General features: G+C 43.1%; 1 protein-coding gene across 1 annotated transcript in view; it reads left to right on the top strand.

Moving 5' to 3' along the window:
• The first annotated feature begins 2387 nt into the window (after positions 1 to 2387).
• LOC145407652 (paired box protein Pax-6-like) overlaps positions 2388 to 13661 on the top strand; it is a 142725-nt gene continuing 131451 nt past the window's right edge. Inside the window, exon 1 of the mRNA XM_080278523.1 lies at positions 2388 to 2501. Coding sequence (XP_080134649.1) covers positions 2388 to 2501 — 114 coding nt within the window. The remainder of the gene's footprint in view (positions 2502 to 13661) is intronic.

Genomic DNA, 13661 nt, shown 5'->3' with positions numbered 1-13661 from the left:
TCTATTGTTAGTAAGGTTGCTGGCTATTTCGGTCCTACGGTAGGCTATGTGGGACACGACCTCTCACGGCGAAGCGAGTCTGGGTGCTTTCAATACTTGCATTATAGAGTACTTTTACTTCATATGAGGCCCACTGCAGAACCGGATCATTTCCTCGATGGGACAGTGAAAGCCCAAGGTAATCCTACGCTTTCCTGGTAAAGAACAGATGGGGAAAAGGAATCTGTTGTGAGAGATGCTTGTTAGTCTTGACGTGTTGTAGTAGCCGTGTTTGCTTCAGTCATCGGTATGAACAGACAGGATGCGAATATATGCAAGTAAATGAAGGGACACACTGCCAATACAAACTATAGAAACATCAACTCTGGTTTTGATTTCGAGCACCAGAAGACAGCACTGCTGAACCACGCTGACCAACCACTTATTTTTCTATCCTCACCCTCTCCACTCCTTCTGAAGTTAGTGACCACCTAATGCTTGTCACTTTACACTCACCCTTTTAGGATCTACATTTGAGTCCACTCTAATTTTCTTTCTGTCGTTTCACATTCAGCTCTTTACAAATTCCAGACAAAGTTAACCTGCCAACCACCAAATTTCTCACCTTTTAAAACGTCCACTTTTCTCGGATCCCCAGGGTCATATAACACGACGGATTTAACTTTATAGTATTTTGAGAGAGGTGTGACAGAGTCAGGCTAAGTATAGACGGCCTATATATATTCACGTGAGGGCGGACATAGCAGCGGCCTATATCCAGGTTGTGAAGGTTGAGGGTAAACAAAATCTGACGTCATTCCGCAGTAGTGGGTTGTGATGCGGCTATATATGTGTGTGTGTGTGTGTGTGTGTGTGTGTGTGTGTGTGTGTGTGTGTGTGTGTGTGTGTGTGTGTGTGTGTGTGTGTGTGTGTGTGTGTGTGTCTTATGGCAGTTTGTTTTGGTTTTGACGTCATCTTGTCTGGGCTAGATTTGAGATGTGGCTAAATTTACGTCTGTTTGGGAAATTTGTCTTGGTTTGACGTCAGCTTGTCTGGACTAAATTTTAGGCATGGCTAAATATATATACGTCATTGAAATTTGTTTCGGTAGGGACCTCACACTGAAGGTCTAGGATGGATTAAAAATACTGTTGAACCTTTCTGTATGTTTAGATCTGACGTCACTCGAAATTACTGTACATAACGTAGTCAAAAATATTTTTGTTTTTCACGTATGTAGAGTTCTGACGTTACACTACAAACTAGAGCTGCGACTTGGCGTAACACCTTCACTAAAATAGTGTATTCTTTAATAAATTTTTGATATCTCCATGCGAATATTGTCAACATTTTTTTTACTGAAAAGCTTAAATATAGCCCTCATTAACCCTTCAGTACAAAGACCTTTCCTTACATGATTAGCCTCGTGCGTGTATCAAGAATATACAAAACAAATGCATTATCATAACAGAGACTAAAGATACGCTTAACACAAATATTAAGATGAGCAACGTAAAATGCCTGTAATTATGTTCGTCTGTGGCGTCTGTTTCTGTTGGTGTCACCCCGCGGGACAAAACACAACCTGTCTGCGCCATCCCACAGACATGGATGATGATGCTGTACGTCAGTCTGTGGCATTTATTTCTGATGACGTTAGTTCTGCTGGTCTTGGGTTACATGACAGAGCAGACCTCCGTTTATAGTCTCTCTCTCTCTCTCTCTCTCTCTCTCTCTCTCTCTCTCTCTCTCAATGAGGCTTGAAGACAATGTACAGCCAATTAAGAAAAGAAAAAAGTATCGCGCAAGATGGGTCCGATTTTATCATAAATGATCTATATGGCTCGTGATGTTCTGAGGCGAATAATCTATTATCTCCGAATGTGCATGTCATTACAGTACTGACTAGGCAATGTCAGGCGCGAGATATATATATGCCTTCCTTAAGAAATTGATTTTATTAACGTAGGGGAGAATAATCTCAAATTCTGCAGTAGCTATTATGTCGGGGGTGTTGAGGGGTGGGAGTATTGGTGACGTGTCTGGGGCAGGTCTGGGGTGTGTGTGTGAGAGGTGTGTGGTGTGGATCTGGGGTGTGTTAGGGTGTGGTGTTTCTGGGATGAGTATGAGTGGTGTGATGGTTGTGGTCGGGATGGGTGCACAGGTGCTGCGATTCATGGTGTCCTTTTTCATGTTCGACCTGTCTTTCATGAATTATGAGTGACCCGAACTCTACTTGGCTGATGGAGTGCATTTAAGCAATAAAGGCTGTGCTGGGAAACACGGTGAATCAGGTTCTGTATCGTGTCAGCCCTTGTGAGAGGGGAGAGTCATCTGCATTAGGATGGTCATGCTCCTGGGGTGCCTTCTGAAGAGATGGCAAGACGGAAGAGGGACGTACTTAGACCATGTTCTCAACCAACCACAGGGGAGACTCCGACCTTTCAGTGACTGTATCATCAACAGCAGCAACTGTTGCCTCAGATCCCGGACAGGGTAAACTTCAGACCTTCGGGAAGCCTGTTAGACAAGGGGGTTGGTTGGGACTGAATGGTTCCCTACATCTAGTATTTTTCAGTGCTAGGCCAATCAGAAGTAAATTTGGCGAGCTCAGAACTTAATACCAACGGACAGGCCAGTTCAAATGGTGAGTACAGAGTCGTAGATTCATGGAAAATATATGCAATAATAAAATCTGACATAAATGTTACTGTAGAATAATTTAATGAAAACAGGGGTTTGATTATAATTTCGAGAATTTGGTATTGAGTCGTCAGTTCACACTTCTGGTATTTCCCCTAAGAATCACGTTCCCCCTCCTCCTTTACCTTAGTGATGGATACGTATCTTCGTATCTCTCCGTCTATCTGAACACAGTGTAGCTATTTCGTCGTCTGTAAGAAAGTTTTAAATGTATAGTCTTTTTTTTTATTGGATGTTGTTGATCACCTTCATTATTTTGTTTTATTTTGTTTATGGTATCAGTGTCGGTATTTCCTGACAGCTATGCTTCTACAGAGTTCCGAAATGAACTCAGTCGTACTTTACTTCGTTTTCTTTAAGAAAGTTTGAAATGTCTAGTTATTTTGTATTTTTATTGTTTACTACCAGTACACACACACACACACACACACACACACACACACACACACACACACACACACGCACAAATATATATATATATATATATATATATATATATATATATATATATATATATATATATATATATTCATCCTTTGAGCATAAATCATATGACGTAACCTGAATGTTTCACTCACGCTATGATTTGTGTTGCGGTAAAATGAGAAGGCACACGTTAAGACAGATATGACTATTTATCGTCAAATATTATTAAGAAATTAATCAATTAATACCAATACTTCTATCTAATCTCCATCTCTCCTTCAGGTTATTGTATTACAATATGTTATGTGATTTTCAGTTTTGATGGAATGCAATTTGATGGTTACATTTATCGTCTTATATATATCTGTGTTTGATGTAATAAGGTTTCACTGGCAGATACCACTGAGAAGTTGAAGCTTGTGGGATACCTTAGTGTAAGTCACGCTCTGCAAAGCGCAGAAAAATAAAATAAAGGAATCAGTTGTAAATTCTGACAGTATTTGAATATATTAATATCACGTGATCTACTCTCACGCCACCTAACTTCACCTCACCTCACCCCACCCACCCATCACTTAAGCTGATCTTCGTCATACTCGACTCACACCTCATCCCATCCTTTTTCATTTACAGCAATCCCTGGTTTCCACTCTGACCGTACCCATTCCGTCCTGCCCTTATCTCTTCCTGTCTTCCGTACAAGACTGCGGTTTATATGGAATACTGTAGTATGTTATTAGGACATTCAATCGTGACAGATTTAATTCAGGATGTACTGTACTTGCTGGCTGACGTTAAAAGGAGAGTAATTGTTAATATATTTATGAAAGCCGTTTTTTACCTCTTCTCATGCACATCACCAGCAACGAAATACTAAGTTTCCATGCTCTCTCTCTGTGTGTGTGTGTGTGTGTGTGTGTGTGTGTGTGTGTGTGTGTGTGTGTGTGTGTGTGTGTGTGTGTGTGTGTGTGTGTGTGTGTGTGTGTGTGTGTGTGTGTGTGTGTGTGCAACTTAGGCGTGACATTTCGACCTAGAAGGGTTAGACCAACCCTTTAACTCCTTCACTAGGAGGGTGTTTACAAATCTGAACAAAATCATGAGCAAGTTACAAGAAGAAAAAAGTAAGGCGTCAAGTAAATGGCTTGAAATACGTCCTGTAGGTGGCGGTGCACATGTAAGCACACTCGACACACAACCTAGAGGTCGCGAGCTCGATTCCTGGCCCCATCAAGAGGCCTTTGAGCAGGGTCTCTTTACCTAGCGTTTTGGACGTGTTGGCTCCTAGAAATGAAATAAGGACTTAGGGTATTAAATCAACGTAGAGAATGAAGTAGACTATGCATGAGTGAGGCAAGGTAGGAGATATTAAAGATGTGAATGGCAACCCCCTTCAAGGTAAAGAGGATATACAGATTGCGGAAATACTTCGAGGAGTTGCATAACGCTGAGAAAGAAGGAAAAGAACTCCGTTTGGTAGAAAAGATAGTAGGCTCTGTTATACAAATACTAGAAGCACAATTCAAGCAAGTGACGGGAGAAATGCAGATAGGAAAACGTTCGGATCTTCAGAGGTCTCAACTGACCAAGATGGAGAGAAATGATTATTAGAGTTACTACGATGTGTGTGGATGAAGAGTGGATGCCAGAGGACTGGAGGAAGAGTATAATCATTCCACCGAAAGAAGTCGGTCTGATTAAGTTCCATAAATAATCTTACAAATTCTTGGAGACAGGGTTGAGGTTAAATTGGGACTGCATCATGGATCTGCCGTCAGCCCGCCTTCTGTTTGCTATTGAAATGGACGTGATTAGTGAAGTAGTTAGATAAGAAGGATTCCGGCTTAAGCTTTAGTTTAACGATTCTGTACTGATTACGGAAACTAAGAAGGAGCCACAGCAAGGACAGTTACAGCGGCAGGACTGCATTGAAAGGTGGAGCTAAACGCAGCATAAACATCGTGGTTTGGCAGCATATTCGGTGGACAACAAATACGTGTAGTAAATGGAAGTGGAAACGATTGGAAGCATGTACAGAAGTTTAAGCAAGGAAGAGAGTTAAAAGCAGCCCGGTCGAAATACAGTAAAATTTATGTTGTGGTATATGACTTAAAAAACAGAGTAAGAACTTGAAACTGAATGTTTCCAGTGGTGAGTGATGAAAGGAGAGAGAAACTATGTTTAATAGGAGAGGACATAAATATGGATGTTGAAATGTATCTTGATTTCCCTGAATTAAAGGACCGGAAATGAGGAAGTAGGACGATAAGTAGGTGTGGCGTGCATAACCAAGTAGATCAGAGCGGAAAGAATGGGGTGGTGTGGGCATGAACTAAGGATGGATGAGGTGGCGGGCCGGGTAGGGGTAGAAGGACCTAGGAACAGTAGAGGTTCAAATGATGAGTTGACGTGGAATGAGATAATATTATGAGTGTTCCATTTGACAAAGGCTGATGCGTTGGACAGAAACTATTGCAGACGACGTACTAGAGCGAGCCGCCGATCCTTTGTGATGAGAAATAAGATAAGAAGAGAAGTTGCGTGTTGTAGTGTGTAGAAATATTTATTGTGTACAATTGCTTGTCGGTCACGCTTCAGCACAGTGATGTCATTTTGTTTTAATCCTGCTGACTCCAGTAAATGATGAATGAATTAATATTTGTCCATATCACTGTAAATTACATACACTTATGAGGTTCGAAGAAGGAAAAGAATGGTTAGATATAATGCCTATCACCTACACGATGGTCGTTAGGGCAGGCATTAGGTTTTTGACACGTCCCATTCTTCCTCCACACTTCTCTATTCCACACAACGGCGCGCGATATACGAATTTATAGAGTATCAAGTTCCCAGTGGTGTACTGCTGGGTGAACAATGGCACAGGGGAAATAAAATTTGTTCAAGACTATGACTGACCCAGCAGTCGAACTCCGATTTATTCCTGTCGCGGCCTGGATGTACAGATGAGTACAAAGGATAGTAAACAACAACTGACCTAATGGTTCTTTTGAGTCTGCATTTTACAGAGAGGACTATAATTATGATATCTAAATCTGTGAGCTGAAGATAAGGATAGCCCACCAAACCCTTCAGTCAAAGCGGGCAGGAAAAAGTAAGAAGGACCGCCATACAGTATAGAAAAATTCACATGGAGATTTCATAGTGCAGACTGAAAATAATATAAATATAATCTACACAGACTTAATCGGTAAAGGAATATGCAACGTACTCTGATAACACCATTGCACTACTGCACCATTCTCCATGATCAGAATAAGATTTTTTTATTATTCGTCCACGAACACGTTTTACCGTAGATTCGAAGCCAAATGCTTATCCAAGCGGCTCACTCATGTTATTGCTATATTGCAGACCACCACACTTCTGGCAATTTGTTCCATAAGTTAACAACTCTGTTGAGGAAAGCCTGTTTTGTTCCATTAGACTGGCAATGTTTGCCGGTGATGTAGAACTCTTACTTCTAGTGTAATTTGACCTGTGTATTGTGATTTACTGCCCTAATGCCATTTCCCTTAAGAACTCTGTCTACTTGAATCAGGTCCCTGTTGTCTGTGCTGTGACATATTAAGTAGCTCTAGCTTTCTTAGACGTTCCTCATGTTTTTTTTTTCCCCTTAATCTGAATATCATTTTTGTAGCTTCGCACAAGCTCTAATTTCTCCATACCTTTCTTGTAATAAAGTGACCAACACTGAAAACAGTATTCCAAATTAGGGCATACTAAGGAGCTGTACAAGGTGAGAAGATAATTCTCCAATTTGAATTCAGATGTTCTGCCTATAAGTCCAATGTGTTTTTTTAGTTGTTTTTATTGCTTCCATGCATTGACGACTTGGTTTCAGATAATTTGTTATATAAACTCTTTTTCTAGGTTCACATTCTTCAGTTGAGTATCATTCACAGTGTACCTAAATTTTTCACTTTTTCATCACGATATCAAGAAATTTGTATTTGTCAGTATTAAAATCCATTTGCAAGGTTTGAGCCCAGTTAAATAATTTAACAAGATCTCTCTGAATCATCAGTCTTTGTCAAGGTATATCCTTTCTATCACCTGTTTTTGTATCATCAGCTAATTTGTAGATCTAATCTTCATCATATTGTCAGTTTAAGTGAGAGACAGTAAGGGACCCAGAACTGAACCCTTTGGTACTTTGCTTGTAACATTTTTCTGTTCTGATTGCCTCCCTTTAATTACAACTCTCCGTTTACGTTCTGTAGGCCAGTTTTCAATCCGTCTTTGTACATTGCCTGGAACACCATATACTTTCAGTTTCTCAAGAAGTCGTTTTCTGAGAATTTAATCAAATGCTTTCTGAAACTCGGTATAAAATACATCAGTACATTTAATTTCATCATATATGTCAATAATATCATCGAAAAAGTTGAAGAAATTGGTAAGGCCTGGTGGACTGCACTGGAATTCATGATTCTATTATTTCGTATGATTATTTCTTTTCTAAATACCTAACTGTTTTATCTCAAATTATAGTATACAACATATATATTACTGATGTTAGCTAATCGGACGATAATTTCTTAGTTATGATTAAGTGCCTTGCTTTTCTTTTAATATTTGCATTATGTATGCAAATTTCTAATCATGAGATACAGTGTCCCTTCTTAATAATATACTAAATATTTCAGCTAAAGCTTTAGATATTTCAATTGACATTTGCTTTTGAACTCTTGAAACTATTCTGTCTCTTCGGGTGTTTTGTTAAGTTAATTGGTCACAAATAGTACATCTCTCTCACTGGTCATAATATCACAAATTGTTTCATCTCCATATCCATATACCGTGGAAGACGGAGGAATTAAACATGAATGGTAGTTATTGAAACAAAGAAAACTGTAAGGATTTTGAGCCATTTCAGTTTCATCATTTGTACTGTTGAAACTAGTGGGTCTGTTGTTCAGGTTATATCTTCTCACTTCTGAAATAACTTAAAAATTCCTTTAGGTTTGATTTACCTACATATTAAGTTGGGTTGGTGGAGGATTAGTGCCCCTCCCTGTAAAACAATTAACTCTAAGCCTTGGCCACCCCGCTTCTGGGATACATGGCGTCTGGCAATGATGATGATGATTATTGTTATTACTCTTATTATCATCATTACTGTTATTGTTGTTGTTGGTGGTGGTGGTGACATGCGTTTCAGAGATTTTCATACTTTGTTTTATTAGCCTTTAGCATTTCGGGGAAGGTTGCATATATTATTTTGCCTTCCTCATTATTTGCCTTAGGGTTAAGATACGAGCAAAAGTGTGTTTGTGTGGATGAGTAAACTGGGAGTGGCAATTGTAAGTCTCCTATTCAGTAAATTTATTTCTCAAACTAAACCCATTAACAAGAAAAACATTTATATATTCATTTCTGTGACTAAGAGAACCTTGAATAATCGCCTTATCCTGGTTACAGATTAGATCAGCTCGTCTGCCTCCACTCAGCTAACCATTACATCACTGGCTCCCTCTGAGGAAAAATATACACCTTATTCATTTTTTTCTGGCAGTCTGCAAACGCAATTATTCAGCTCAGGAAGGAATGGGCGTAAGAGGCTTAAAATACGTCCGTTTGGGGCTTACCTGTCCAAATATACACCTGTCTGTCCGTTCTGTCAATACCTGTCAACCTTTTTATTGGATGGTCACTTCCACTGTCTCCTGCCGCCTCTTCCTGTCGTTATGTCAATCCCAGATATGGTATTTTGAGAGCGGGATGGTTGCGTCTTCCCATACCTTCCCCGACTCTTAACCATCGTTATCCTCACGTTTCTCCTCACCGTTTTCCTCTCACCCTTTTCCCTTCCTCGCTCTTCCTCTCGCCCTTTTCCTTTCCTTACTCTTTTCTCTTCACCTTTTTTCCCTTCCTTACTCTTTTCCCCTCACCCTTTTCCATTCCTGTTCCCTATACCTTGTTTTTCACTCATCCCCTTCCTCTTTCTTCTTTGTATTTCCTCTCCTCTTCCTCCTCCACTTTCATCCCCCTCCCCCTTCCATCACCCTATCATCTTTGCCGTATTTCTCATTCATTCCGCCTCTCCCTTTTACGTCTCTCCCCCCTGTCCCCCCTCTTTTTCTCCCCTCCATTCATTCCCCTTCCCCCTCTTCCCTCTCTCCCTTCACTACTTCTTCTCCTCCCTTATTCACCTTCCTTCCTCTACTGCCCGTTTCCCTCACCCTCACTTTCTTCCTCTCCCTCCTTCCTCTCCTTTACCCTCTTTCCTCTCCTCTGCTATTCTTCCCTTCCCTTCCATCATCTCCCCATCCTTCGTTTTCTCTCCCCATCCCTTTCTCCTCTAACTCTTTCCCTCTTTTCCTTTCCTTCTGCTCCATTCCCATCCCTAATTCTTTCCCTTCCCTCTTCCTCCTCCTCCTTCTCCTTTCTGTATCTTCCCCCTCTCCTACCTGTCTCTCCCTTCTTTTCTTTACCAAATCTCCTCCATCCTCTTCTCACCTCCCTTTCCATTCCCTCTTTTCTCTCTCATTTCCCTGTCGTCTTCCTCTTCCCACGTCTTTTTCCTATCCCTCCTTCTTTTTCTCTCCTTCTTCTCCTTTTCATCTATCCCTCAACCCTGTCTCTCCTTTCTTCCTCCCATCCTTCCTCCCACCTCTCCTCCTTCCTCTACCCTTCCCTCTCTCTCCCCCTTCCCTCCCCCTGCCCCCTCCCAACTAGAAATCATTAATTGAAGTGAAAATTCCCGGCGCATAATTCCGAGCCCAAACTGACATGACGTGTGGAGGGTGACGAGAATTAGTTTTTCATTCCTGCTGACGTTTCTATAAATGCTGGACATCCGGGGGTACTTAGCGGGGAGGGGGGGTAATAAGGGGAGGGGGGTGGAAGGGGAAGGGGGAACAGTGAGGAGGAGGAGTGGAGGGGGAAGGGAGAATGTTGAGGGGGACGGATGGAGGGGAGTAATGAAGGGAGAGAAGTCGAACGGGAAAAGTAAGATCTGAGATAAAAGTGAGGGGAGATGGAAGTGGTGAGGGAAGGGGGGTATAAGGGAGACGACTGGAGGGGAAAGGGGTAGAGAGGGTGAAGAGGAATAGCGTGGGTAGGGGGGTGGGGATGAGGAGACAACAGGAGACATCAGAGTACATAAGTAACAGATGGCCTAGTGGATGTTAACAAGCCATGTACTGGGATTAACTAATGGTGCTAAAGAGCTGACATGAGAGAGAAAGGGACAGGAATGAAAATGGCCCCTCTCCACTCACCACCCCCACCACCCCATCAGTAAGGTGACTGGTTTTATTGGTTTATTCTTGCTCCAAACGTTTTCTTTGAGATTAGGAGAGACCCCTGGGAGAGAACTTAGCCACGGCTGTAACAAGACTCCATGTTTGAAAAGCCTCAGGAAAGCAACAATTAAATATAAAGTCAGTCATTAACAGAATTTGAAGAACGACAAAAAAGAATGTTCCATTATAAAACACAAACACACACACACACACACACACACACACACACACACACACACACACACACACACACACACGTGATAAAAATTCTTATGACAAAGAAAGAAGAGGTAATACAAAGGCCGATGCTGTCATTAATCAACAGTTTCTGAAAAAAAAAAAAAATAGTCTCAATTAATCTACATCTCACCTAAACAGCAGGTCCAACTGAAGGATAACACATAGTTCTATAGGTCTGAAACAGTAGACTAACCGAATATTAATGGCGATTGTGCTACGGGTATACTCCACCTTCTTTTTTTTTTTTTTTTTTTGAGGAGGAGGAGGAGGGGGGAGAACCCTTAGGTCATCAGCTAAGCATAAAATGTCAGCTGGAAGTTTTGAATCGAACACTTGTGGTCCTAGGAGGTAAAGCATCTTGAGCCACTAAATATAATGGAATACACTAGCATTTTTATACATCATATCCTTTTATTCGATTTACGGTACCTACAGAGTGGCATCATCTAAGCCTGAACAAACTTTTCGTTATTTTTGTTCCTTGGTTAGACTAATGTTATTTTTTTACTTAGAGGCAAAATAAGTAACATACAGTTTAATGTTACGCCTTGCGAAGTTTAGGGGGCAGAGACGAAGCAACAGCAGTTCAGAAAACATTGAAGAGTAGGCGACGGTCCCATACCCTTCGTGGCATTGCCTGATCACAAGCCCATAGCCGTTTCCAGGACACCCATCCATCACAGATAAAGTACCGGAACGATGTACAAGTGAGAAGAGGGTGGTGGTGGGGGTGATGGGGGAGAAGAGGTGAATCAGGGATGAGGGGAGCGAAGAAGGGAGAAGGATGAACGAAGTAAAGAAACGGTAGAGGCCAAGAGCGAGGGGAGACGGAGAAGAGGTAGGGATAGAGGAAGGAGGGAAGGAGTGAAGAGAAGGAGAGACGGAGGGAGAGGGAGAGGGAGACGATATGTGTGAGGAGTAAAAATGGATGAAAGAGGGGAGGGATAAAGTAAAGGACAAGGAGGAGGGGAGGTAGAAAGGGTGAAAAGTAGAGACGATAGACAAAAGGAAGAGAGGAGATGAAAAAAGGGAATCTGAAAGACGGGAGGGGTGAGGGAGGGGGGGCAGAGAGATGAAGTCAGAGAAAAAGAATCCTGATGAGATGATTAGATAATTTGTGAACTTAAAAAGAAAAAAGATTTAGAGAATTTTAATTACGAGGCATCTATGAAGAGCTAACGTGAAAGTTCTATTTTTACATAGCTAAATCTTTGCAGAATTTTAAAACCCTGCATATTGATCCTCACCTCGAGTTTAATTGAATTTTATCCTGTCATCTTATCAGCACGGTTTAATACATCCTTCAGTCTATTCTTATTTTAGTTCTTGCTACCATCAGGTGATCTTATTCTGTTTAGTGTAGGGTTCTAGAAATGAAGGAGGTCATGAGTGATTTATCTAACCCCTCAAGTTGGAAAAATCTCTCCTGAGCTTACAATAACCTTGGAGTAGCAAGAATCATATAAGAGCTACGTCATAGGAGGGAAGGGGTACGAGGACAGAGAGAGAGAGAGAGAGAGAAGAGGGGGGAGTTGTGTCTAGGGAATGTGCTGATGAGTTAGTGAGTGAGAGAGTAACGCAAGGTCAGCCAGAGAGGACTTGAATGGGGGGAGGAGAGGTAGAAATGAAATGGAGAGGAGGAGGTGAGTGAGGGGGAGACGTGAGGAGTGAAAGGATGAATGAGGGGAGGAGGGGAAGGTAAGGGGGAACAGGTGGGGAGAGTGAGGAGAGAGATGAGGAGTGAGGGGAGAAATCTGGGGTGGAGGGTTGGGTGAGATAGGGAGATATTTGAGATGGAGGGGGAGGTGAGGGGTGGGGAATGGAGACAGAGAGTGAGAGGAAGATAAGGGGTGGAAGGGTGAGTGAGGGAGAGACGGGGAGGTGGAAGAGGGTGAGGGAGGGGGAAGTGAGAGGTGGAAGGGTGAGAGAGGAGGAAGATTTGGGGTTGAGGGGGAGCATGAGTGAGAGGTGAGGGGTGGAGGGATGAATGGGGGGAAAGGGGGAAGTGGATATAGGTGAGGGAGGGGGATGAACAGCAGTCAGTACTAGGAAGAGGATGAGAAAGGGGGATGGAGGTTAGATGAAAGAAAGGAATAAAATAGGAGAGGTTAGGATCAAGGAATGAAAAGAGGTAGAGAGAGAGAGAGAGAGGGAGGGGGAAGGGGGACTGAAGGAGAGCAAGAGGCAGATTGAGAGAAGACTGAAGGAAAGACAGAGAGAGAGAGAGAGAAAAGGGGAGAGATATGGGCGAGGAGAGGTGAGAGGAAGGGAGGGAGAGAGAAGAGAGGGGGGGGGAGGGGAGTGGCCAAAGGGCAAGGGAAGAGGAGAGGTAAGAAGGAGATAAGTATACTGAAGGAGGGTGGAGAGACGGACTGAGAGGAGAGTGAATCGAGAGGGAGAATGAGAAATGGAAGAAGAGGAGTGAGGGATGCAGGCAGAGGAAGAGAAAGAGAAGGAGGAAGAGGGGTGAGGGGCGAATGTGAGGAAGGAGAGACGGGGGAGGAAGAAAAGGAGAGAGGTGCATGAGAGGATAGAGGGAGGGAACATGCTAGACAGAGGGAGGGGGGAGAAGAGAAGGAGGAGGGGCTGTTACGGGAGGGGTAGGGGGATGAGAGGGGTGCAGAAGGAAGGGAGGCATGAGGTTGGGGGGAGTAAGGGGGGCAGGGGGAGGGGCATGGTGTCAGAGGAGTGGAGGTCTGGTACCGCGACCCGACATTCTCATTTAGACGCAGTGGTCCGTGAAGACACTCCCCCCACACCTGTCCCCCCACACCTGCCCCCACACCTTTCCCCCACACCTGTCCCTCCACCCCTGTCCCCCATTCCTGTCCCTCATACCTGTCCCTCCACACCTGTCCCCCCACACCTGTCCCTACACCTTTCCCTCCACACCTGTCCCCCCACACCTGTCTTCGCCACGCCCGTTCCCCACACCTGTCTTCGTCGCGCCTGTCTCCCCCACACCTGTCTTCGTCACGCCTGTCCCCCCACACCTATTTTCCCAAACCTTTCTTCCCCACACCTGTCCTCCACATCTGTCCCCAC

Source organism: Coenobita brevimanus, chromosome 74 (assembly GCF_032717465.1).
Source record: "Coenobita brevimanus isolate Jiangsu-jjx chromosome 74, ASM3271746v2, whole genome shotgun sequence".
NCBI classification, from domain to species: domain Eukaryota; kingdom Metazoa; phylum Arthropoda; class Malacostraca; order Decapoda; family Coenobitidae; genus Coenobita; species Coenobita brevimanus.
The sequence above is the reverse complement of the archived record's forward strand: the minus strand, read 5'-3'. Positions and strand labels throughout refer to the sequence as shown.